This window comes from Phyllobates terribilis, unplaced genomic scaffold, assembly GCF_046119375.1.
Source record: "Phyllobates terribilis strain yellow unplaced genomic scaffold, ASM4611937v1 Scaffold_7__3_contigs__length_470593459, whole genome shotgun sequence".
NCBI classification, from domain to species: domain Eukaryota; kingdom Metazoa; phylum Chordata; class Amphibia; order Anura; family Dendrobatidae; genus Phyllobates; species Phyllobates terribilis.
The window spans coordinates 408,618,833-408,644,993 of NW_027362767.1; the positions used below are offsets into that span (position 1 = coordinate 408,618,833).

At 46.7% G+C, this 26,161-nt stretch overlaps 1 protein-coding gene across 1 annotated transcript; it reads left to right on the top strand.

The window, feature by feature from the left end:
- Window positions 1-5,996: 5,996 nt before the first annotated feature.
- LOC141153281 (4-galactosyl-N-acetylglucosaminide 3-alpha-L-fucosyltransferase FUT5-like) lies at window positions 5,997-8,871 on the top strand. Its single transcript, XM_073637990.1, has one exon. It carries the CDS (start codon window positions 6,126-6,128, stop codon window positions 7,077-7,079), a length of 954 nt encoding a protein of 317 aa, XP_073494091.1. The 5' UTR covers window positions 5,997-6,125; the 3' UTR covers window positions 7,080-8,871.
- Window positions 8,872-26,161: the final 17,290 nt, after the last annotated feature.

Here is a 26,161-nt window from a genome sequence, read left to right on the forward strand (position 1 = left end):
GTGCAACTTGTGACCGGGTAAAGTGCGACAGTCTCTTGTAGTAAAAACAACAGTTTCCTATAAAACCAGTAGGGGGCGCTTTAAGAAGCGCAACTATATACAAAGGGGATATGGCCGCTCTCAGTCCTCGGCCAGGTATTAGGAACTAGGGACACACGGGCATCAGTTCACACTTTGTCCCAACGGGGAACATATTTTAAATAAGTAACAGTTCTTGGTACCCCGACGGGCAACTTTATACAGTCTCTCTCTACCGTACTTCAACGACGGCATCCTCCTGCTCTTTCTTGTTGGTTGGTTTCAGTTTCAGACCCGTCCGGGTCCTCTTGCTCCTCCTCACACCGTCAGGCGATGTACATGGAGGGCGTAGGGTCCTTTGGCACACTTGTGCCGGGTGAAGGTGACCTCGTCCCCTACATACAGGTCACGACCTCTGTGTCCCTCCGGCAGATGGCTTTCTACGTCTCTGCGGGTCACAAAGACGTCGCCGGGGGTGTGATGATCCCTGATGAAACCCCAACCGTGCTGCAGTTGGAATTTAATTACAGTCCCGGTGGCACGGGGACCGTGGGCTGCACGGGGGTTCCTCCTGGTCCGGCTCTTCTGCTCTGCACTCTGTTCCTGTAGCCGCTGCTCTCGGACCCGCCTCTCTCTTCGCTCGCGGTCAAAGACCTCTAACTGCTGCCGGCAGCACTCCGCACGCTCAGCTGCGGCTGCCCGAGTCTCTTGGGTGAATCCCATGAGGTCTCCTCCGGTGGAGTCCCACGCAAACTGCGCTTCCTCCAACGAGAGTGGGGTGATCTTAACGGGCTTCGGAACCGGAATCAGGGGCTCATCTAGGGGTCTTTCTTTCCGGAGTCGGGGATGGTGGAACTCCGGTGGCCACACAAAGGGCTGCCCATCCGGGCACGTGTGCTGGGCAAACAAGTCTTCACCCAGGTGCGGCACTCTAGATGTTGAGGGCGCGGTGGTGGTGGCGGCGCCCGGGTTCACCAGGCCTTGCGACCAGGCCTGGGGTACCCTGAACGTAAAGGGCACCGTGAAGACGGCGGCGCCCGGGGTTACTTGGCCCAGCGACCAGGCCGGTGGCTCAGTGGAGGTAGAGGGCGCTGTTGGTACTGCGGCGCCCGGGGGTACTAGACCTTGCGACCAGGCCGGTGGTGTTTCCTGCTTTGCCGCGCTCAGGGTTGAGGTGCGTGACGTCACAGGGGTCGCGGCCGCGGCTTCTGCTTGAGGCCTTGTCTGGAGCGGTGACGATGCAGCGACGGGCACGGCAGGGGGAATTTCGGGCTCTGCGACGGGGAGCTGGGGCAGGCACGCGGTTTCTCGGCTCGGGGTAGTGACGTCCCCTTTACCTGCCTCCATCTGTTCAGCTCCCTCTTCGGCGCCGTCTCCGGCCTTCACTCCTCCTGCACCATCCTCAGAGGCGGTCTGTCTCCTCGTCTCGGGTGGCGTGCTTCACTGGCGGGTTCCAGCCTGCTGGGCCATCTCTCTGCTCCATGCGGCCAGGACGTCCCGCTGCACTCGGGCCATCCTCTGAGCCAAGCCCTCCAGTGCGGTCTGTGCACGCTCCCGGTCTCGGGGGAGCTGTGCCAGGATCTCCACCAGGCCTTCTGGGGTTGTCGCTTGCAACAGGCTCCTGACCACTGGGTCGGTGCTGCCTGCCTTTCCCTCCATCTCCGGGTACGACTTCTCCGGAGTCCTCTCCAGACTTCTTGTCTCCGGGTGCGCTCTCTCCAGACTCCTCCAGGCTGCACCCATCTTCCCTGTCTTGTTCTGTCTCCGCCCACATTGAGGGTGGTCCCGGGGCAACTTTGTGATTGTCAGTTCCAGGGGCAGTTCTCTCACGCTGATGGACATCTCCAGCATCACAGTCTCTGTTGGTGGGGGCGGTTTCCGCTTTTGGCGCCATTCCTTGACCTGGCCCACGATGGGAGGTGACCTCTTGCCACCCTCTGGCACGCCCAAAATGGCGTCCGCTCTTCCAAGGCGGGAAATTTTCTGGAAATGGCGGGAATCGTCTCCCAGTGGCGGGAAACTCCGTGGATGGCGGGAAAAAACTGCAGATGGCGGGCAACCGGCGGGAAACGATCCGTGATGGCGTTCCATGGCGGGGACCCTCTAGAACCGGCGGGAGACTTCTTCTTAAGGTAAATTTGAACTTCTCTTCAGGCACGCAGTACCCGGTGGTTGTGGGCACGAAATCCTGCCGACTACGCCAAAGTTGACGCGCCCCCTGGGCCAGTGTTGTTTGGGGGATACCCGGAGCCGGATCAGATGGGGGTTGTAGTCTCCGAGTGGCGGTGACCCGGTCCGTGCCCAGGGTGTCAAGCTCAGTGTGTGGCAGTCCTACAGATGTTGCTGGATGTTCTTTAGTGTCGACTACGCCACCCGTTGATTTGCGGTCAATACGGCCACCGCTGCAGCAGGGTCCGCTGAGGCTGGTGGTGTGTGTGCAGCTTCTGGTAGTATAACCCCCAACGGGAGGGGTATAGCCTCAGGGGGTCAGTTGTAGAGGGTGGTGGTTGTGGTGGTGCAGTGAGGATGGTAATAAGACTCAGAGTCGGGCTGTGCAGTTCAGGGTTTTTACTTACTGCTGTTGTTCTGGTCACTCCGGCCTTGAGTGACCGCCCGAGCCGTGCTGCGTCCACCAGGTCCTGGACTCGGCCAACCCCCAGGTAATTCTGGAGCGTGATCCTGAGCTCCCTTTCTGACGTTCCTTTTCTCTGGCCTTCCCCACCAGGGATCCACCTATGTCCGGCTCCCTCGGGTCTCTTGGTGGGTACACCTCTTCTGGGTTCCCTGACCCTATACTTGGTCTGCCTTCCTGGTGGATTTAGTGGGGGGTCGTGGCAGATCCTGCCCACAACCTCCGGTCTCTGGCTGAGGATTAGTGCCCTCCACCAGCTTGGGATCCGGTACCCTTGTGCCAACCCTTCACCCTGTTGCTTGTATTTGGGCTCTTGGGGTTCCCTCTTCTTCCCCTCTGGGTCCTTTCCTTCTCCTCTCTCTCTTCTTTCAGGACTGCTTGACCCTCTACAACAGACTGACTAGTAGCTGTCTGCCTGTCTGACCCTGATCTAAGATGGTTCCCACCTTATATACTCCCTCTATGTGTGAGCTCAGGTGACCAGCACCCAATGAGCTCCTAGCTTTACCCAGACTGCTCCCCCTATCTGCCCCTACACTACTGGGATGTTCCACCCCCCTCCCACTCCAGCCAGGGACAGACACTATCGTACCTGCACATAAACTGGTGGGAGTACCGTCGATCTGTCCCCCGGAAATGGGATGTATGTAGTGTATGCAGCTATCTGAGCTCAGTCCCACACTCCATCCTTACCCGGGAGTGGAATACCACACCTCTGGCTTGAGGTGTAATACCCCTGTAGCAGCCGAGTCCTCAGGGTGCTACAATTACACTTATGGAATATAATGGAAGATAGAAGCGACCTCACTCAGTGTATATGTTGAATCAACAAAATAAATTTCTTAGAATTCAGTCTTAAAAAGGTTTTGCCCACTTTGGACCATTCCCCTTTTGTTACAAGTGGTCTTCAAACCATGAGCTGATCAGACGTAATTCCTACAGAAATTAGTTTTACTATGTGGGGAAACCTGCCAGCAAGTGTTTAATTCTTCATTAGCGCCACCACAGTACAAAAAATATGTACGGATGTGATAAGTGTGACATGCAGAAGTAGTGCTGTTGCTTTAAAAGCATTCAGCAACTATTAGAAGTAAATTAGCACAGGAAGTGTTGTGCTCCTGAAGCATCCAGCAACTAGAGGGGTTAACACAGTCACAGGAGAATGGGAGTGTTTTAGCAGAGCCCTTCAGAGATTGTGGGGAAGTTGTTTACTGTCTGGCTGGAGCCTAAGAGAAAGGTGGTATGTGTGTTCTGTATCTCACAGAAGCGCCCCTGCAAGTGTAAAGGATTCAAGTCAGGAGAGAAGCTAAGCACAGGTCAGGTAGAGTTCCTGAACTAGCAGTGCAGAGTATTGTCAGGCAGAAAGATAAGGACTGGAAGAAATGGTGTCACAGGGATCATCTTCATCAGCAAACCCTCCTCCCCTCTTCCATCTCACTGTGCTGTAAAGAATGCTGTGTTCATTAGTGTGCCTTTGCATTAGAACTGTGCTGTCCTGTACTACTGGGAAGACTGTGAACTGCTGTGCTGCTAAGGAAACTGTACTGTTTGTCACTGGAGCCTGTTGCTCATAAGACTTAACTTGTACTAGCTGTGTGGCTTCTTATTAAATGTTACTGTTCTATCGTTTAGGAGGACTCTTGTCAAGTTTGTCTGGTCAGCAAGTGAAACAACCTATGTGTCTGTGCCTGAGGGTCAATACCCCTGTGTGCCTGACAGAAGCTGCAGCACATGGTCTATGGTCGCCCTGAGTAACGGTTCCCCCAGGATTCCAAAGAATACATGTAACCTGTCTCGCACCTATCTGAACCTAGCGGTGTGCGTGTAACATAAGTCCTCCAGAAACAAAGAAACTTTTTGAAGCTTATTACCTAGATAACTAATAGCTAAGGGTATTGAGGGTATTAAAAAGAGTCTAAGTTCCCCAGTCAAGCTAAAAAGTGGCACTACTGATAATAAAACACCATTTAATACAGCGGTGCACATTTTTCAGTCCAAAGGCCATATTGTCATATTTAACCAATCCAATGGGCCAAAAAAATTTAAAGTGATTCTTACATGAATACATTACCACAACCACGGTAAATATATTAATACATCACCAGAACCAAGTTCTGAGTATTTGGGAAGGATTTGGAGAGTTTCCACTCAGTTTTTGCTCCAAAATCTCAGTGAAAACATACTCTAGTGTACAGTGAGCTTTTGGAGAATGAATTCAATAAATCTGCCAAATCCTCCTCATAATCTCAAAACCCTAAGTTTTGAGGATTCATTTTTCAGTTTTAATATAGCCATGAAGCACATTATCTATTGCTACATGTGTACAAGATCAGAACCACTGTCAGTACATGAATGCAGCACCAGAACCACCATCAATAGATGAATGCAGCACCAGAACCAACATCAATAGATGAATGCAGCACCAGAACCACTGTCAGGATGAATGCAGAGCTAGAACCAATATCAGTACATGAATGTGGCATCAGAACCACCGTCAGTACATAAGTGCTGCGCCAGAATCACAGTCAGTACAATGACTACACCATCAAGCTTAGTACAGCGATAAATTGCAGTGTCAGGTAAGCCGCATATTCATTTGTATCACATGAACCTATAACTCCCATTATGTGTTTAACAATGGTAAGGAGAGGATGGAAGTTCTTGTTACCAGCCATCAGACTCCACACTATAAAGAAACCATAGCACTGATGATACACAGGCAGCATGATTTGAGTCATTCCTGTCCCTTTTATCTCCACACAGTTCAGACTTCCCTCTTCTCCATCTTCTGAAGCACATCTCAACATAGTGACCTTAAAAATAAAAGTATTATACTACCCAATAAACAAAAATATCTCTCATAATGTACCCCTGAATAAACAATTGCTCCCGACTGTGCTTCCTGCACAAAATATCCCGCCACACTGCCCCTTTCCATAATATCCCCACACACACTGCCCTTCTCCACTGCCTTTCTCCATAATATCTCCCACACTGCTTTACATAAAGTACCCCCACAATGCCTTTCTCCATAATATAACGCCCAAAGACACTGACCCCTCGCTTTACTGTGCCCACTATATCCTAATTATGAGGATCGGTGGGGTCTTGACTGCCAGACCCACAGCCATCATATATTTATCAACTATCCTGTGAGTAAGTATGAAATTATTATGGGATATCCCACTTAACAGTCTTTCAACTGTTCAAGCACCTATCCCGAAAACCAAGGTCAAATTTGGTCACCAAGCAGAACCATTTCTATCTATTTGCCTTTGTATATACTGTCATTCTGATATACGTTAGTTGTAATATCCTGAAATTCCTTTGTTTTTTTACAGGTTGACAATGATCTTACCTTCTATCAACTGTAGGTTCCAACAAATATTTGCTCTGTTATTGACCCTGTCCCTCCTATCATTTACATGGAGGCATGTAAACCTCACATTAACAAGGTCAACAAGTTTAAAAAAAAATGACTGACAGCATAACAGTGGGAAGTACAGTCCTTCCACTGAAACAAGAGAGAGAAATCATCATCTTGATCTGGAAGCATCCCTGGTTCTTCACATTTCCATTAGATAAATGCCATGAATATGGAATAGTTGGTTGCAAGTTGTCAGCAAATTCAAGTCTGTACAGTGCTGCGGATGTTGTCCTCATACGCCATGTAGATATTATGTATAACAAAAAGCTTTTGCCCCAACAGCCAAGGCCTCATTTCCAGAGCTGGATATGGTTTAATATGGAGCCACGATTAATTGCTAAAAACTTGCATTTTTTGGACAACTTGTTCAACATGACCATGACCTTTCGGCTTGATTCAAATTTTTTCCACCCGTATGGCAAAATCAAAGCAATAAAAGATCCTCAAAACGTAACCATTCCACCAAAATCCAAGCTGGTCTCTTGGGTTGTCAGCAAATGGTATCCTGGTGCCCCCCGCATTGCTTATTATGAGGAGTTAAAGAAACATATTTCTATCGATGTGTATGGACAAAACCACAAAAAGCTGAGTAGGAGCAAGGATGAGTTGTATGCAACCATATTCCAGTACAAGTTCTACTTGGCCTTCGAAAATTCAGTCCAGAAGGATTATATAACTGAGAAGCTATGGTTAAACGCTTTTGAATCATGGGCGGTTCCAGTTGTGTTGGGAACATCCCGAAAGAATTATGAACAGTTTGTCCCTGGAGATGCCTTCATTCATGTTGATGATTTCGCAAGTCCAAATGATCTGGCCACCTATCTTCTAGAGTTAGACAAAGATGATGAGAAATATAGGAATTATTTCCACTGGAGACTTAAATACCGTGTACAGTTATATGAAGGACCGCAATATACGTTCTGCCATTTATGTTCCTTTATAAGGGACAATCAAGTTTACCAGACCATACCCAGTATAAAGAAGTGGTTTTTGGAAGATTGATAAGGTCCCAACAGTCCTGATAATTTGTTGATCACTGGGGTTCACACCAACGGGACCCAAACTGATCCCGCAAATGGGGTTCTGAAATGTACTATTACAATTCTGTAATAATCGTTCCATGCTGGCTGAACTTGTCTGTCTCCAGCAGTCCCATAGGAAATGCTCTACTCCAATGGGACATTTTAGAGCCCTTGTTCGTTTCATCAGTCCAACACCCATCGATTAGCAAACTATCAGTTATACTTTGAATAGTTGATAACTTAATGGATTGGGGCAACACATATAAGGGAACACTCTAGGTAAAAATTCATAATGTATGTTGAGTCTTATTTTTAATAATTATTTACAGAACGTATAAGATATTAACAACCAATTGTATAGTGGTAAAGTATACAAGTTAACAATAGTAAGCAGGAGTAAATAGTGCTAGTATATGAACCAATCAAAGGAATGTAGTAAATAAGAAATAAAGAAGTAGTAAAAATCTAACAAAGTAAACAGGTGAGTCCATCAAATACAAAGTAGGGGAATAATGTAAAAATTTAAATTAAGTTTAACTAGTAAAGATATGGGAAATTATTTAAATGTGAGCAAGAGGTCAATGGTAGTCATAGATGGAAGGTGGGAGGAAGAAAGTTATATGAGATTTTTGCCTGTGCCAAATTTTCAGAACCAAAGAGTCCAAGTTTTCTGGAGCGATGAGCGTTTCATAACTGGCCAATTCTTCAAATCGGTAGATCAGTCGTATTTTTTCCAACCATTCTGAGAGGGTCGGAGGATTAGGTTGTTGCCATTGGACTGGGATTAAGTGTTTTGCTGCCCCTACCATTAGAGCGAAACGATCATGTTTTTTTGTTTTAAAATTTATAAAGGGGCAGGACAATAGTACTTCTGCTAGGCTTCGGTCCCTTGTTATTAGTCCAAGAATTCTTAAGGTCGGTTAATATCTCCCCAGAATTATTATAGTCTAGGACAATGCCAAAATGTATACGATGGTTCCCTATATGTGTACCGCATTTCCAACATAAATTGGAGTCAGAAAGAGCAAAGTGGTGTAAAAATTTGAGGTTCCTCCACCAGCGGGATAGTATTTTGCAAGAGCTTTCTTGTAACACCTGGAGAAACCATGCGAGTTGGAAAGAATATACTTGATTTCGGCATCGATTAAATTAATGTTCGGTTCCTTTTCCCAGGAAGTTAGAAATAATGGTTTATAACATATTGTGGGGGAGGTTAGATGAGTGTACATTTTAGAGATCATCTTGGGGAAGGGGAACCTTGAGATTAAATTTAACCAAGACCAGTTTCCAACAGTTGGGAATTTTAGTTTAAATTGTTCAAAAATGGGTTTAACATGTATTTCTTGCAGGAAATTCATAGGGTGCTTCGAAGCTTCTTTTGGCTGATTTTTCCATGGGGACTTTGTTATATAAGAATCATCATCGCCACACAATAAAAGAAAAAAGAATAGATCTACCTGTAGCCAAGCATTTTTGTTCCCCTGATCACAGCATAAAAGATATGGAATTACTAGTATTAAAAGGTAACTTCAAATCTCAAACAGAAAGAAGAATCTCAGAATATAAACTGATGATGACCTTTAACACTTTCAGAGCAGTAATGAATGTGTCGCATGGATTTATGTCATTCTACATCAACTAAGGAATGTGCTCCTCAGACTCTCAGACCTGTGAGGTCATCACAACACTGGACACAGGACAATAAAACCTTCACACCCCTTATCTATTAACTGCTAAAATATTTATAGCCAGAACTGTTTATTTCTTCCATAATAACTCTGCTTTTCATCACCTGTCCTACCTATTGCATTTTTTTTTTCTTTTTCTTGTTTGTCTTATTGTGTATAAATATGTGACTCTTCAGATTTTTTGTTATACTATCCCTGATGAAGAGACCTGAGTAGTCTCGAAAGCTTGCAATTTGTTACCATCTTTTCAGTTAGCCATTAAAAGGTATCAACCACTGAGGACTCTCAAATCTAAATATTTTTCTATCTACTGGCTAACACGGTACAAAAATATATATTTTCCCTACATCATTAAAAACAAAAATACATATATACATCCAATTAAAAACATGGAAAATCTAGTGAAAATTCAACAATAATGGTACATGATTTCTTTCCTAACATTTCAACCATTCGGTGCACAAGTTTCTAACTTAAAAATCCAACATGCTTCCCTGGTTCGTAGCAACCTCACATGATCTCCTCCTCTAGTTGGTTTCTTGAACAGTTCCAACCCATATACTTGCAGGTGAGATATTTGTTTGTGATGATGTAAAATAAAATGTCTATACGCATATGAAATGCTGCGATTTTCTGAATTAGAACTAATGATGTCAGTAATATGTTCAGATATGCATACTTTTAATACCACATGCCACTTTTTTCGTATTGCAGTTTATGAAATATCTGATAGGGAAACTGCAAGATTTATCATGGTTGAAAAAGTTTTTTTTGGGCAATGCGTGTGACGCGCCCCCTGGGCCGTGGGGTACTCAGTAGCCGGGCCGGTCGCTGCTAGGGGAGAAGTCACAGTGGCGGTGACCCAGTCCGTGACCCAGGGCGGTCAATAAAAGGGGTTTATTTACACGGGATTTAAAGTTTTTATATAGAGTTCGTGACGCCACCTGTGGTATGCGGCTATATGGAGCTGTTGTTAATGCTGCAGAGTTGGTTTAGCTCTCCACAGATCTGTGCTGAGATGTTATGGATGTTGCTGTTGCAGTTGTGGTGCAGTGTAGTGCAGGGGGTGATGGCGCAGCAATTATTCCGCAGAAACAGTGGGGTGCAGTCCTCAGGGTTTACTCACAGTAAAGTTCCTCAGGTTACACTTCCCGGATTACAACCTCCCACGTCACGCTGCGTTCACCAGGCAGGGGTTCAGCAAACACCCAGGTGTTTCAAGAGTGCCTGACAGGACCCTGTTCTATATGACCTTCTCAGCCATCTTTCTGCGCTGGCCCTCACCCTTCTTGCCCTGCGCCTCGCCAAACAATGTCCCAAGCCAGTATCCTCGGATCTTTCTGGGCAACCTGGAATTCCCTGGATCCTATGTGGTTACCTTTTTGGCGACTTGAGTGCGGATGTGGCAACTGCACTCTGAAAGTACAGAAGCCTCCGGTTTCTAGTTTAACTTTGTAATTCTCACTAGTTAAGGGCCGGTCCCCTCTGTGGCTCAATCCCTCCACCGCCTGGCAGATTCGGGCGTACGGGTGGCCTCCAGCACTGCCCGTACCCCTGGGATCCTTTCTTCACTCCTGGAGCCTTCTCTCTGCTCCCGTTCCTTCCTTCCCCTTCTCCTGGGCCTCCTCACTCAGGCCCACGCTTCCCTGAGCAGAGCTCCTGCAGATCTCCTGCTCCCAACTCCTCCTTTCACTTCTCCTCTGACTGGACCTCTGACTGGACTGACTCCCAATATGGCTACCCACTTTATATTATTCCTAACAAGTGCTCCCCTGATTTACTTCCTCCACCCACACCCACTACATGGTTCCCCCTACTTTGGTTCCCCCCACTCCAGCCAGGGACAGGGTTCAGCAGGACAACAATGCATCTTGCCCCTCCTGCTGGTCTGGAGTAGTGTAGTGTTGGATGCAGGTGTTAGGGTCCCGGGCAGCACTCCCTCCTTACCTGAGAGTGAGATACCACACCCCTGGGTGAGATGCAGTACCTCTGTGGCGACTGAACCCGCAGGGGCACCACACGTGCATGCATGTGTGTCAGAAGTCATGCATGTGTGTCACAGGTGAGCAGTTGGTTGCAGGAGATCTCTTCATTTGGCATTACAGACAACTTCTTGAAGCTGTCTCTAGGACCCAGGGGCTACTTCCCTTTGGCTAATTACCACCCTGGCCTGGTTGTATTAATCCCTGCTGTGTGCCAGAGGGAGAAGCCTGCGATATTCATTACCACTTGTGAAGGCTTGATCAAGAGCAGTACTTCTTCCTCTCTGGTGCTAGAGGAAGTGTGTGCATTTGTCTGGAGTCAACTAAAGCTAAGCCATTTCCCCTTATTTGTTCCCCCTTGTTGTCTTTAGTGTTCAGTGGGGATCAACTAGTGCTCATCCCCTCCCTTCCCTAGGCAGGGCCAAATGCCAGAGAAAGACAGGGCGAGGTATGTGTGCGGCGATTGGTGAAGAACCAATATAGAGACATTAGTGGAGACAGGATGATATTAGATCAGCCTAGGAGGTCTCCACTCCCCCCTTTCCCTCTTCCCTTTGTGTTGCACTAAGTCTTTCCCACACCTTGAGTGACAATGTTCGACAGTTTTTGCCTCCACATCTATAGAACCTCTTGCAAGATAACCCTGTGTCCGTGAGTTTTTTGGGGGCTAAAAAACCTTGGGAAATTTATATTATCAATAGTTGTGGCTTTTTTTGCTACTACCGCACACCCTGAATCCAAAATACAAGCTAGTATGCGGTCTTCATGCAAAATAGGAATAAATGTATGAATTATATTTTTAATATAATTAAATTGTAGACTATAATGAATTGATAAAACAGGTTTAGAAAACCTTGAAGGTGGTAACTCCTTCCTTTCAATTAAATTTGTTCTATCTTTATGATGTACGATTTTAGCGGCTCTACCAAGCAACAAAGGAGAATAACCACTCCTGGATAATCTGGTTCTAGATTTCCTGATTTCATTTTTTAAATGAAATGAAAGCTTATTGGTTTTTTAATTTAGAAATTTGTGCACCGAATGGTTTAAATGTTAGGAAAGAAATAATGTACCATTATTCCTGCATTTTCACTAGGTTTTCCATGTTGTTTTTAATGGGATGTATATATGGTATGTATTTTTCTGTTTTTGTTTTTTAATGATGAATTTGTTCATATATTGTTACATGTCTTCATGGTAATTATGCTGATCTCAATACCGGTCACATGGGACTTTGTTTCTCACCTGTTATTCATCAAGTTGGTATTTAAATGTTAGCATTCAAGAGATGGGCACCATCCAAATAGCATAATCTAGGGATCAACCCATCAAAAACAGAAATAATTACCAGTAAAACAAGAAGAACAAAGAAATATGTAAAGACAGAGATCACCAATAAGGTAAGAAAGTATTGGCATTCATTTATTAATATAGACTGAACAAACAATCAAAAAAGCATGGTGCTTAAACAGTGTATGAAACCACAACATAATGCTGTTCTGACCAATCCTCCAGTCTATGTCACCAGTATATACAATTATATATAACTAGAGATGAGCGTTGTTCGACTCGAACTGTTCGCCAATCTCAAATTCGAGCTGTTTTGGGCGGTGTTCGAGCCGTTCGGCGAACACGAACGATTTGAGAAAAATTCGGCTGTTCGAGGTTATGTTCGATAACTGTTCGTGCACCAAAATCATAACTGGATTTTTTCTCAGTAATGATGAAAATTAATGTTAATACGCAGTTTGAGTGTACAGTGGGGCGGGGGGAGGGGCAGGGGATGGATCTCTGCAGGAATAATGAAGATCTCCATTTTTTTTCTCTTTCCCGCATTTACAGTGGGGAGGTACAATCTGTCAGCCTATCAGCAGCGCACACACGGAGCGAAGTGCTTTTTTTCACACAAGCAAGGGCATGTGTCATTGGCAGTGTATGTCACATGTCCTTGCCCAATAAGACCAAGCCATTTTCCCCATCGCCACCATTTTCTCACTGCTGCAGCTGCGTGTTAGACGGCACCGCTGTTGCTGTGTGCGCTATACCTTGTTAATTTCAAGCCAATTTTCGCACAAATCTACAGATAGCTTGGGAGTAGGGAATAGTTGTGATTGCAGTCCTTTTAAGGACTAGGTTACAGCATTTCCTACGACTTTTATGAGGCTGGTCTGTGCTCTTAAATAGATAGGTTGTGGGAGTAAAGACTAATTGTAATTGCAGTCCTTTTCAGGACTAAGTTACATCAGTTCCTATCAGTTTTTGCCAGGCAGGTCTGTGCCAGTGCTGTGCAAGTTTTTTTCACAGCATTTGGCTGAATCTAGCAAAGCTAATCCTTTTTGTCCTATTGCAGAGTGTGTTAGTCAGTGGAGTAGCCTATCTGTGTTGCAAGATACACCACCTGTGTATAGAATACCAATTTTTTTACTGCACCTAGTGAAGTAAAACCTTTTGGGCATAGCATCATTCTATTAGTCCATCTATACTGACCTCCATAAGGTTGCAAATTGAATATAATTTTTTTCTGCATCTAGCTCTGAAAAAATATTTGTCCTTCTAGCAGTGTGTGGGACTTGTTCTACTAGTCCATCTATACTGACCTCCATCAGGTTGCAAACTGAATATAATTTTTTTCTGCATCTACCTCTGAAAAAATATTTGGGCTTCTAGCTGTGTGTGGGACTTGGTCTATTAATCCATCTATACTGACCTCCATCAGGTTGAAAATTGAATATAATATTTTTCTGCATCTAGCTGTGAAAAAATATTTGGGCTTCTAGCAGTGTGTGGGACTTGGTATATTAGTCCATCTATACTGACCTCCATCAGGTTGCAAATAAAAAATAATTTTTATCTGCATCTAGCTCTGAAAAAATATTTGGCCTTCTAGCAGTGTGTGTGACTTGTTCTATTAGTCCATCTATACTGACCTCCATCAGGTTGCAAACTGAATATAATTTTTTTCTGCATCTACCTCTGAAAAAATATTTGGGCTTCTAGCTGTGTGTGGGACTTGGTCTATTAATCCATCTATACTGACCTCCATCAGGTTGAAAATTGAATATAATATTTTTCTGCATCTAGCTCTGAAAAAATATTTGGGCTTCTAGCAGTGTGTGGGACTTGGTATATTAGTCCATCTATACTGACCTCCATCAGGTTGCAAACTGAATATAATTTTTTCTGCATCTAACCCAGCCAATAGTTTTGGCCTAATACCACAGTTTGGCCACTCAGCTCTGCTCGGTTCCCATCCATTGTTTTTTTGTGCAAACAACTCCAGAGTTGTGAATTAGTTAACCACCAAAATGAGTGGAAAAAGGCCTGCTGCTGGTGGAAAGGGGAATAGGCGTGTTGGGAAGGGGAAAAAAGGTTGTGTCCGTGGGGTAGGTGTTAAAGCAACAGTAACATCTGCAGAAGAAAGACCATCTTCCAGCCAAACTAAAATGTCTACGTCTTTTAGCGGACAATGTGATAAGATCCCTTTCTTACGGCCACGCCAATCGCTACAAATTCCACATGAGGCACAAAAACAGCAGGTGCTTCAATGGATATCAAAGTGCTCCTTTAAGTGGGCTCTCCTCCACATCAACTTCAACATCACAAATACTCCAGTCCTCAGAGGTGTCACCCCAATCGCACTTGCTTCCTCACAGCTCCAAAATCTCCAGCTGCCCGTCTGAGTATGAGGTAGAACAGATGGTTGAGTCTGCAGAGCTGTTTACTCATACTATAGCCTGGGAATCAGAGGTCGGCTCCAGCGCTTCTGTGAATCCAGACGAGGAGATGATCTGCACTGATGCCCAGAATCGGATCCAGGACCAGACGCAGAAGGTTCTGAACATAATGTAGACCCTCATTCCAAAACTGTAACTCCTGTTGGTGGAAACAATGAGGAAGACGATGATGAGACTCAAATACCTGATTGGAGCGACAACTTTAGTTCTTTCTCAGGGCAGGAACAGGTTGGCTCTGAGGACGACGGGTGTGATAACACACAGGGTGATGATGATGAGGTTGGAGATCCCACTTACTGTCAACCCACAGTCAGCCAAGAGATGAGGTCAGCAGAGGAGGTGGAGGAGGATGCTAGTGACGACGAGGTCAGGTTGCGCCTTCCTGGACAGAGACGTAGTACTGGAAGCACGTCAACAACTGCATCCTCAAACACAACTCTGCCTCTGACCACAAGTTGTGGTGGCTCTTCAGGTCGCATGGGTGCTAAGCCTTGCATAGCCTAGGCATTTTTTCAGATCGATAAAGATGACCCAACTCGTGTTATCTGTAACATTTGTCAGCAAAAGCTAAGTAGAGGCCAAAAAATACATAGTTTGAGTACTTCATGCATGAACCGGCACATGGACATGAAGCATAAGTTGCAGTGGGAAGCTCACTGTGCTACAATGCGGCCTAGCCGGCCGGGCCAACCACCTTCTGCCATATCTTGTGCATCCGCGGCCTCTTCATCCTCTGTGACTGGGGGGACAGCAGTCACACCTGTTTTGGGACGCAGACCTGCCACCTCTTTACCCGCAACAGCCAGCGTGATTGGCAGGTCATCATTTTCTTTGGAGGTGGTAACACCAGCTGGTGTTGAGCGCTGTCCGACATCGATAGCACCACCTTTGGATCAAGGCAACCTAACATGTCCGCCTGCATCTTCCTCACAGACCGGCAGTTTGCCGGGGACACCCTTATCAACCCCGTCTAAGCACAATAGCCAGCCCTCGCTCCCTCAGATGTGGACAAGTAAAAGACCATTTCCTCCTAGCCATGACAAAGCTAAGAGGTTGAATTTCCCCATCTGCAAGCTCTTGGCTACAGAAATGCTGCCTTTCCGCCTGGTGGACACAGAGGATTTTTGAGACCTTATGTCCGTCGCAGTGCCCCAGTACCAGATGCCCAGTCAGCACTACTTCTCAAAGAAAGGTGTGCCTGCGCTCCACCAGCATGTCGCACACAACATCACCGCTTCTTTGAGAAACTCTGTGTGACAGGGTGCATTTCACCACAGACACTTGGACGAGTAGGCATGGACAGGGGCGTTACATGTCGCTGACTGGGCACTGGGTAACTATGGTGACAGCAGGACAAGGGGCTGCTGTCCAAGTCTTGCCGTCCCCACGAGTTGTGCGTCAATCCTCTTTATCTCAAAGTTCCTCCACTGCTTCTGCCTCCTCAACCTCCTCTCGGTCCTCCACCTGCACCCAAAGCCTGTCTGGTCATGCCACAAGCTTTCTAACTGCGCAGAAGGGATCCTGCACACCTCCTTACTATGCTGGCAGTAGGGCTCAACGTCATCAGGCGGTTTTTACTTTGAAATGTCTGGGAAATGTGAGTCACACAGCTGAGGAGTTGTGGTCAGCTCTGGAGAACCAATTTCATGAATGGTTGTCTCCACTGGACCTGAAACCAGGGAAGGCCGTGTGCGACAATGCTGCAAACCTGGGTGCGGCCCTTCGCCGGGGCAATGTCACACACGTGCCTTGTATGGCTCACGTGTTGAACCTGGTTGTCCAGCAATTTTTAGCCCACTATCCCGGACTAGATGGCCTTCTGCAGAGGGCACGGTCGCTGTGTGCTCACTTCCGCCGTTCGCATCCCGCAGCTCAGCGACTTACATCTCTACAGAAGTCGTTGGGCCTGCCACTTCACCGGCTAAAATGCGATGTGCCTACCCTGTGGAATTCAACTCTGCACATGTTGCAGCGACTGTGGCAGCACCGACAAGCCCTGGTGCAATACGTTCTGACGTATAGCCTGGGCCAACGAGATCCAGAGGTGGGGCAAATCACGCTGGAGGAGTGGTCTCAGATCAGGGACCTATGCACCCTTCTGCACAGTTTTGAAATGGCGACGAAGATGTTTAGTGCTGACTATGCCATTATCAGCATGACTATTCCGGTGATTTACCTGCTGGAGCACATGTTAAACAGAATTCGGAGTCAGGTGGTGGCACAAGAGGAGGTGGAGGAAGTAAAGGAGGAGGAGTTGTATGCGGAAGGGCTAACATCTGCAAGGTCCAGACGGTCGGCAGCACCAAGGCGGCAGGCATGTGAGGGTGGGGGAGATGGTTTTACCAGGGCGCATGGTAGCAACCAAACTAGTGAGGAAGGTGCAGGAGCCCAGGAAGAAGTGGAGGACGAACTGATGGAAGACTCATCAGATGAGGGAGAGCTTGATCACATTTCTGTTGTGCGAGGTTGGGGGGAGAGGACAGAGGAAGGAAGCACGATTGTTACCTCGCCACCAACACAACAGGGACTTGGTGCTCCTGGATGCGCAAGACACATGAGTGCCTACTTGCTGCACTACCTGCAACATGACCCTCGAATTGTGAGAATTAGAAATAATCCTGACTACTGGGTTGCCACACTGTTAGATCCCCGGTACAAAAGTAAATTTGCAGAAATTATTCCTGCCATAGAAAGGGATGCACGCATGCAGGAGTATCAGCAGAGACTGTTGCAGAATCTTACATGTGCTTTTCCACAAAACACCAGTGGTGCACGTAGTGAATCTCACAGTTCCAACTTGCCAACCGTGGGACCGTCGAGTGTTCAGCACTCAAACCGTAACAGAAACACAGTATCTGCTGGTAACATCAATTTTGCAGAATCATTTCACCACTTTTTTAGCCCATCCTTTGCAAGGCCACAGGAGACAAGAAGTCTGACACATAGTCAACGCCTAGAGACGATGGTACAGGAGTATCTCCAAGTAAACATTGAAGCCATGACTGTGTCACTGGACTCTTGCTCTTTTTGGGCTTCCAATCTGGATAAATGGCCGGAGCTAGCCACTTACGCCTCGGAGATCTTGTCATGCCCCACAGCCAGCGTTCTGTCTGAACGTGTGTTCAGCGCTGCTGGTGGTGTGCTGACAGATAAGCGCAAGCGGCTCTCCACTGATAATGTAGACAGACTCACGTTCATAAAGATGAACAAATCATGTATCCGAAACGACTTTTCTACCCCTGTGTCATCCTGGGGAGAGTAAAAGCTTGATGATTGGTTAAAATCACCTCACCAACCATTTTAAGCTTTCAAATTACTAATCATGTTTATCTGTATCTTGGCTGGAAAATAATTTGGGCTTTGCAGCAGTGTGCAGCACTGATTCTAATAGGCCATCTATACTAAGCTCCACCAGATTTAAAATTACTAATCATGTTTATCTGTATCTTGGCTGGAAAATAATTTGGACTTTGTAGCAATGTGCAGTACTGATTCTATTAGGCCATCTATACTAAGCTCCACCAGATTTAAAATTACTAATCATGTTTATCTGTATCTTGGCTGGAAAATAATTTGGGCTTTGTAGCAGTGTGCAGTACTGATTCTATTAGGCCATATATACTAAGCTCCACCAGATTTAAAATTGCTAATCATGTTTATCTGTATCTTGGCTGGAAAATAATTTGGGCTTTGTAGAAATGTGCAGTACTGATTCTATTAGGCCATCTATACTAAGCTCCACCAGATTTAAAATTAATAATAATTTTTAGCTGCATCTAGCCCGGAAAATAATTTTGGGGCTCCGAGATGTGCAAGACATAAAAGTGCCTTCTTGCTGCACTACCTGCAACATCACCCTCAGATTGTCAGAATTCGAAGTAATCCTGACTACTGGGTTGCCACACTCTTAGATCCCCCACACTCTTCGATCAACCTTTTCATTTTAATAAAGACCAAAAAAATGGTCATTTTTGAAATTATAAGCATTAGCAGGTTATTAGAAACTGAAATCAAACAGTTTTCAACTCAAAACTTTATTCTAGGTGATGTTACATTTGCACATAGGACCCCTTGTTCGAAAGGAGCTTCTGAACTCTCTCGTCCATTGAATTTGTCAGGTTTTGGATGGTTTCTGCTTCAATTGTTTTGCATGAGGACAGAATACCCTCCCAGAGCTGTTGTTTAGATGTGAACTGCCTCCCACCATCATAGACACTCCTTTTGATGATGCTCCAGAGGTTCTGAATGGGGTAGAGGTCAGGGGAGCATGGGGGTCACACCATAGGTTTGTCCCCTTTTATGCCCATATCAGCCAGAGATACAGATGTGTTATGTGCAGCATGAAACAGTGCATTATCATGCATAAAAATGATCTTGCTGTGGAATACACGGTTCTTCTTCTTGAACCATGGCAGGAAGTGCTGTTTGAGAAACTCCACATACATTATGGAGTTCATCTTTACCCCTTCAGGGATCCTAAAGGGGCCGACAATCTCTCTCCCCATGATTCCAGCCCAAAACATTACTCCACCTCCTCCTTGTTGGTGCTGTAGCCGTGTTTGCGTGGAGTGTCCATAAACCAGCCATCCTCCACTCCATCCATCTGGACCATCGAGCGTTGCACGGCACTCATCCGTGAACAAAACAGTTATGAAATCAGTCTTCATGTAATGTTTGGCCCACCGGAGCCGTTTCTGCTTGTGTGAAGTGGATAGAGGAGGTCGACAGGATGGCGTACGCACAGCTGCAAACCTCTGAAGGTGCATCTTGTTGTTCGGGGGACGTTGGAGGCACCAGCAGCTTCAAAAACTTGTCTGCTGCTATGACAAGGCTTTTTTGCCGCTGCTCTTTTAACCTGACGTAATTGCCTGTAGGAAAGAGTCCTCAATTTGCCCTTATCAGCACGCACACGTGTGTACTGTGAATCAGCTACATACTTCTTGATTGCCAAGACACTTCATCCTGATCATCGCACAATGTTGATTGTAGTCATGCCTTGACCTAAACACTCTACAATTTGTTGCTTCTCTGCAGCCGACACATCCTTTTTCTTTCCCATTTTATCAGAAAATGTAGGCTGCTTAATAATGTGGGACAGCCTTCTTAAGTAGTCTTGCCCTTCATTGGACACACCTGCCAAACTAATTAGCACAGGTGTCTGCATTTGCTTACAGTGATATAAAGAGCCCTGACACACATCACCATCAATGAGTTTAACTGACTAACAAACAAATTCTTCCCTTATCACTCCTAAACACTTTTTGTATAATAATTTGGAACACAGTGTACATGTGCTTTTCCACAAAACACCAGTGGTTCACGTAGTGAATAGTGTTGAGCATTCCGATACTGTAATATCGGGTATCGGCCGATATTCGCGGTATCGGAATTCCGATACTTAATTCCGATACTTTTACAATATCGGATACCGGAATCGGAAGTTCCCATAATGCCTGCGCTCTGCAGTGTCTGTGAAGGATGACAAGTTGGATGGCAGCGCGATCCAGCCTGTCATCAGAATGCCATCCCAGCGGGGGAGAATTCTCCTGATTGTTTAAAAGCCGGCGGGCGGTATAAAGCCGCCGGCTTTTAAACAATCACACAGCCCCATACTGCTTCCCCGCAGCCTCCCACCCCGATCCTCCGCTCCCCTCGCCACCTCCCATCCCGATCGTAAGTTAGGACCGGGCGGGGAGCGCAGCTCCAAGGAGCGGGGAGTGAAGGACCCGGGCGGGGAAGCCGGCAGTGAAAAGACTTCACCGCCGGCTTTCCCGTTCTGTGCTGCGCTTTCCCGCTGGTTATTTCAAATGAACAGCTGAGGTATCAGGTGATGCCGATCAGCTGTTCATTTGAAGTCGCCGCGTTGCCCTCAGAGGGTTCATGTGAGTTCATGCTTGACTGCATGAACTCACATGAACTTTCCCACGGCCGCACAGGTCAGCCTCACCTCCCAGACCATCAGCCCGTCATGATTAGTGTGTGTGCGGGGTGTGTGTGCGGGGTGTGTGCGCGATGTTTGTGCGGGTGTGCGCGGTGTCTGTGCGGTGTGTGTGCGGGTGTGTGCGGTGTCTGTGCGGGTGTGTGCGTGCAGGCAGACATAGGCCGATGTGACACTACTACTCCCATCGGCCTATGTCTGTCCCCCGTCCACTCCTGCCAGCAGGATCAGCTCGATGGGAGCAGTAGTTCCCATCAGACTGATCCTGCTATTTAAATTGCCCTACTGTGTCCCCAATAAATGTTAGATACATGTCATTGGTGGCCAGTGGTTGCCTACAATAAATTAGTTCATACATTACCTGTCCCCGCCGATCGCCACCTAAAATAAAGTAAAAAATAAAAAACTACAACTATACCCACCTAGACACCTAATTCCCCGAAGCCATCGATCTCCTGTAATAAAATATAAAATAATAGACCACAACCTTATCCTTACCCCTCCGTAGCAGTCCACGAGTGTCCCACGAAGATCTCCAGTTCAGAGCAGCCACATAGAATGTGACCGCTCTGAACCGCTGCCGCCGCTAGAATGACGGGGCCGTAAGGGTTCACCGGAGTTCAGGCAGCGCTGCTCCGGTTAGCTCCTTTACGGCCCTGCTGTATCGTGAGAAATTTCCACGGTACAGCAGTGCCGTAAAGGAGGTCTCCGGAGCTGCGCTGCCTGAATGCACTCCGGTGACCTCAGTCAGTGGCTCCCGCTGCCGGGAGCGGACGTGTTCCCGGCAGCGTGAGCTTACAGCAGCCATGCACAGCTGTCACCATCTCCAGATGTGACAGCTGTGCATGGGAGATCAGCGCAGGAACGTGGACAGGTAACTATTATTTTTAGTAAACTAAGAATTAAATAAAATTGTGTGTTTTATTTCAAATAAATTATTTTTTTCTGGGTGTAGTGTGTTTTTTCTTTTTAACACTTTGTAGGTTAGTAATGGGGGTGTCTTATAGACGCCCATCATTACTAACCTGGGCTTCATGGCAGCTGGCGCTGACATGAACCCCACCACTATTACCCCCTGCCACCGCACCAGGGCAGCGTGGAAGAGCGAGGCTAAGTGCCAGAGTTGGCGCATCCTATGGATGCGCCATTTCTGGGGCGGCTGACGACTGGTGTTTCTAGCCTGGGAGGGGGCCAATATTCATGGCACCCTTCCTGGGCTATTAATATCAGCCCCCAGCTGTCTGCCTAGCCTTTGCTAGCTATTAAAATAGGGGGGACCCCACGTCATTTTTTTTGGGGGGGTCCCCCATTTTAATAGCTAGTTAAGGCTAGGTATTCAGCTGGGGGCTGATATTAGTAGCCTGGGAAGCTCCGTGGGTTTTACCCCCTTCCCAGGCTTCAAACATCTGCCCCAGCCGTCTGCTTAACCTCCGCTAGAGACTAAAATTATGGGGGATCCCACGCCATTTTTTTTTTAAATAAATCCATTATTTTAACACTAAATGACATTTAAGGAGTTAATAAAGATGCAGTCCCTAAATTATTATTTATTTTTTAATTAATTTTTCCCAAAACTTTTGACGTGGGCTTCGCCATATTTTTGTATGCCAGCCAGGTACAGCATCCAGCTTCTATGAACGCGCCATTTTCCGGGGCGGCTGCGGACTGCAATTTTCAGCGGGGGGCAGAAAGCTTGGGCCTCCCTGCGCTGCAGATTCCATCCCCCAGCTGCCTAGTTGTACCTGGCTGGACACAAAAATGGGGAGAAGCTCCACGTTTTTTTTTTTTTAATTATTTCATGAAATTCATGAAATAATTAAGAAAAAAAGGGCTTCCCTATATTGTTGTGTCCAACCAGGTACAAATAGGCAGCTGGTGGTTGGGGGCAGCCCGTTCCTGCCTGCTGTACCTGGCTGGACCCAAATATAGTGCAAAGCCCCACGTCAATTTTTTTTTAATTATTTCAGGAAATTCATGAAATAATTAAAAAAAAATTATGTGGGGCTTCGCCCTATATTTGTGTCCAGTCAGGTACAGCAGGCAGGAACGGGCTGCCCCCAACCACCAGCTGCCTATTTGTACCTAGCCGGACACAACAATATAGGGAAGCACTTTTTTTCTTAATTATTCCATGAATTTCATGAAATAATTAAAAAAAAAAATACGTGGGGCTTCGCCCTATTTTTGTGTCCAGCCAGGTACAACAAGGCAGCTGGGGGCTGGAATCCGCAGCGCAGGGAGGCCCAAGCTTTCTGGGCCCCACCCGCTGCAAATTGCAGTCCGCAGCCGCCCCGGAAAATGGCGCGTTCATAGAAGCGCCATCTTCTGGCGCTGTACCCAACTCATCCAGGGCCCTGGTGCGGTGGCTCACTGGGTAATAAAGGGGTTAAGGCCAGCTTGGCATTATCAGCTGGCCCTAAGCCCGAAATTCATGGGGTCACGCCAATATTAGACATGACCACCATGAATTTCTAGTAAAGTATTTAAAAAAAACACAAACACCCAGAAAAAAGTCCTTTAATTGAAATAAAGACACAATTCTTTATTGTTCTAAATTAAACCATACTTACAGTCACGCCCATTCCAGCTGAAGCCAACGATCTCCTGCAATAAAAGTAAAATAATAAAGCAACCTCATCCTTACCTTTCCATGGTTCCCAGGACAGCTTCAGCTCTGCTACATCGAGATGACAGGCTGGACCGCAGCAGAACGCTGCCATCCAGCCTGTCATCCCGCAGACACTGAGAAGCGCAGGCATGCTTGCGCTCCTCAGTGTCTCGCTGTGACGGCATCCAGATGAGCCGAGGTCATGTCCAATGAACTCAGCTCACCTCATGCACGTCACTGACAGCGTGGGAAAATTCTCCTGCACTCAGCGCTTCAGCGTGAGAATTTTCCCACGCTGTCAGTGACGTGCATGAGGTGCGCCGAGTTCATTGGACATGACCTCACCTCATGCACGTCACGGACAGCGTGGGAAAATTCTCACGCTGAAGCGCTGAGTGCAGGAGAATTCTCCCACGCTGTCAGTGACGTACATGAGGTGAGCCGAGTACATTGTCGGCTCATCTGGATGCCGTCACAGCCAGACACTGAGGAGTGGAAGTATGCCTGCGCTTCTCAGTGTCTGCGGGATGACAGGCTGGATGGCAGCGTTCTGCTGCGGTCCAGCCTGTCATCTCGATGTAGCAGAGCTGGAGCCGTCGTGGGAGCCGTGGAAAGGTAAGGATGAGGTTGCTTTATTATTTTTCTTTTATTGCAGGAGATCGTTGGCTTCAGCTGGAATGGGCGTGATGGTAAGTATGGTTTAATTTAGAACAATAAAGAATTGTGTGTTTATTTCAATTAAAGGACTTTTTTCTGGGTGTTTGTGTTTTTTTTAAATACTTTACTAGAAATTCATGGTGGTCATGTCTAATATTGGCGTGACCCCATGAATTTCGGGCTTAGGGCCAGCTGATAATGCCAAGCTGGCCTTAACCCCTTTATTACCCAGTGAGCCACCGCACCAGGGCCCTGGATGAGTTGGGTACAGCGCCAGAAGATGGCGCTTCTATGAACGCGCCATTTTCCGGGGCGGCTGCGGACTGCAATTTGCAGCGGGTGGGGGCCCAGAAAGCTTGGGCCTCCCTGCGCTGCAGATTCCAGCCCCCAGCTGCCTAGTTGTACCTGGCTGGACACAAAAATAGGGCGAAGCTCCACGTTTTTTTTTTTTAAATTCATGAAATTCATGGAATAATTAAGAAAAAAAGGGCTTCCCTATATTGTTGTGTCCGGCTAGGTACAAATAGGCAGCTGGTGGTTGGGGGCAGCCCGTTCCTGCCTGCTGTACCTGACTGGACACAAATATAGGGCGAAGCCCCACATCAATTTTTTTTAATTATTTCATGAATTTCCTGAAATGATTTAAAAAAAATTGACGTGGGGCTTCGCACTATATTTGTGTCCAGCCAGGTACAGCAGGAAGGAACGGGCTGCCCCCAACCACCAGCTGCCTATTTGTACCTGGTTGGACACAACAATATAGGGAAGCCCTTTTTTTCTTAATTATTTAATGAATTTCATGAAATAATTAAAAAAAAAAAATACGTGAAGCTTCTCCCTATTTTTGTGTCCAGCCAGGTACAACTAGGCAGCTGGGGGATGGAATCTGCAGCGCAGGGAGGCCCAAGCTTTCTGCCCCCCCCCCCCGCTGAAAATTGCAGTCCGCAGCCGCCCCGGAAAATGGCGCGTTCATAGAAGCTGGATGCTGTACCTGGCTGGCATACAAAAATATGGCGAAGCCCACGTCAAAAGTTTTGGGAAAAATTAATTAAAAAATAAATAATAATTTAGGGACTGCATCTTTATTAACTCCTCAATGTCATTTAGTGTTAAAATAAAGGATTTATTTTAAAAAAAATTGACGTGGGGCTTCGCCCTATATTTGTGTCCAGCCAGGTACAGCAGGCAGGAACAGGCTGCCCCCAACCACCAGCTGCCTATTTGTACCTGGCCGGACACAACAATATAGGGAAGCCCTTTTTTAAAAAAATTATTTCATGAAATAATTAAAAAAAAATTGACGTGGGGCTTCGCACTATATTTGTGTCCAGCCAGGTACAGCAGGCAGGAATGGGCTGCCCCCAACCACCAGCTGCCTATTTGTACCTGGTTGGACACAACAATATAGGGAAGCCCTTTTTTTCTTAATTATTCCATGAACTTCATGAAATAATTTAAAAAAAAAATGCGTGGGGCTTCGCCCTATTTTTGTGCCCAGTCAGATACAACTAGGCAGCTGGGGGCTGGAATCCGCAGCGCAGGGAGACCCAAGCTTTCTGGGCCACCCCCGCTGCAAATTGCAGTCCGCAGCCGCCCCAGAAAATGGCGCGTTCATAGAAGCGCCATCTTCTGGCGCTGTACCCAACTCATCCAGGGCCCAGGTGCGGTGGCTCACTGGGTAATAAAGGGGTTAAGGCCAGCTTGGCATTATCAGCTGGCCCTAAGCCCGAAATTCATGGGGTCACGCCAATATTAGACATGACCACCATGAATTTCTAGTAAAGTATTTAAAAAAACACAACACCCAGAAAAAAGTCCTTTAATTGAAATAAACACACAATTCTTTATTGTTCTAAATTAAACCATACTTACCATCACGCCCATTCCAGCTGAAGCCAACGATCTCCTGCAATAAAAGTAAAATAATAAAGCAACATCATCCTTACCTTTCCATGGCTCCCACGACAGCTTCAGCTCTGCTACATCGAGATGACAGGCTGGACCGCAGCAGAACGCTGCCATCCATCCTGTCATCCCGCAGACACTGAGAAGCGCAGGCATACTTCCACTCCTCAGTGTCTGGCTGTGAAGGCATCCAGATGAGCCGAGGTCATGTCCAATGAACTCAGCTCACCTCATGTACGTCACTGACAGCGTGGGAAAATTCTCCTGCACTCAGCACTTCAGCGTGAGAATTTTCCCACGCTGTCAATGACATGCATGAGGTGAGCTGAGTTCATTGGACATGACCTCACCTCATGTATGTCACTGACAGCGTGGGAGAATTCTCACGCTGAAGCGCTGAGTGCAGGAGAATTTTCCCACGCTGTCAGTGACGTGCATGAGGTGAGCTGAGTTCATTGGACATGAACTCGGCTCATCTGGATGACGTCACAGAGAGACACTGAGGAGCGCAAGCATGCCTGCGCTTCTCAGTGTCTGCGGGATGACAGGC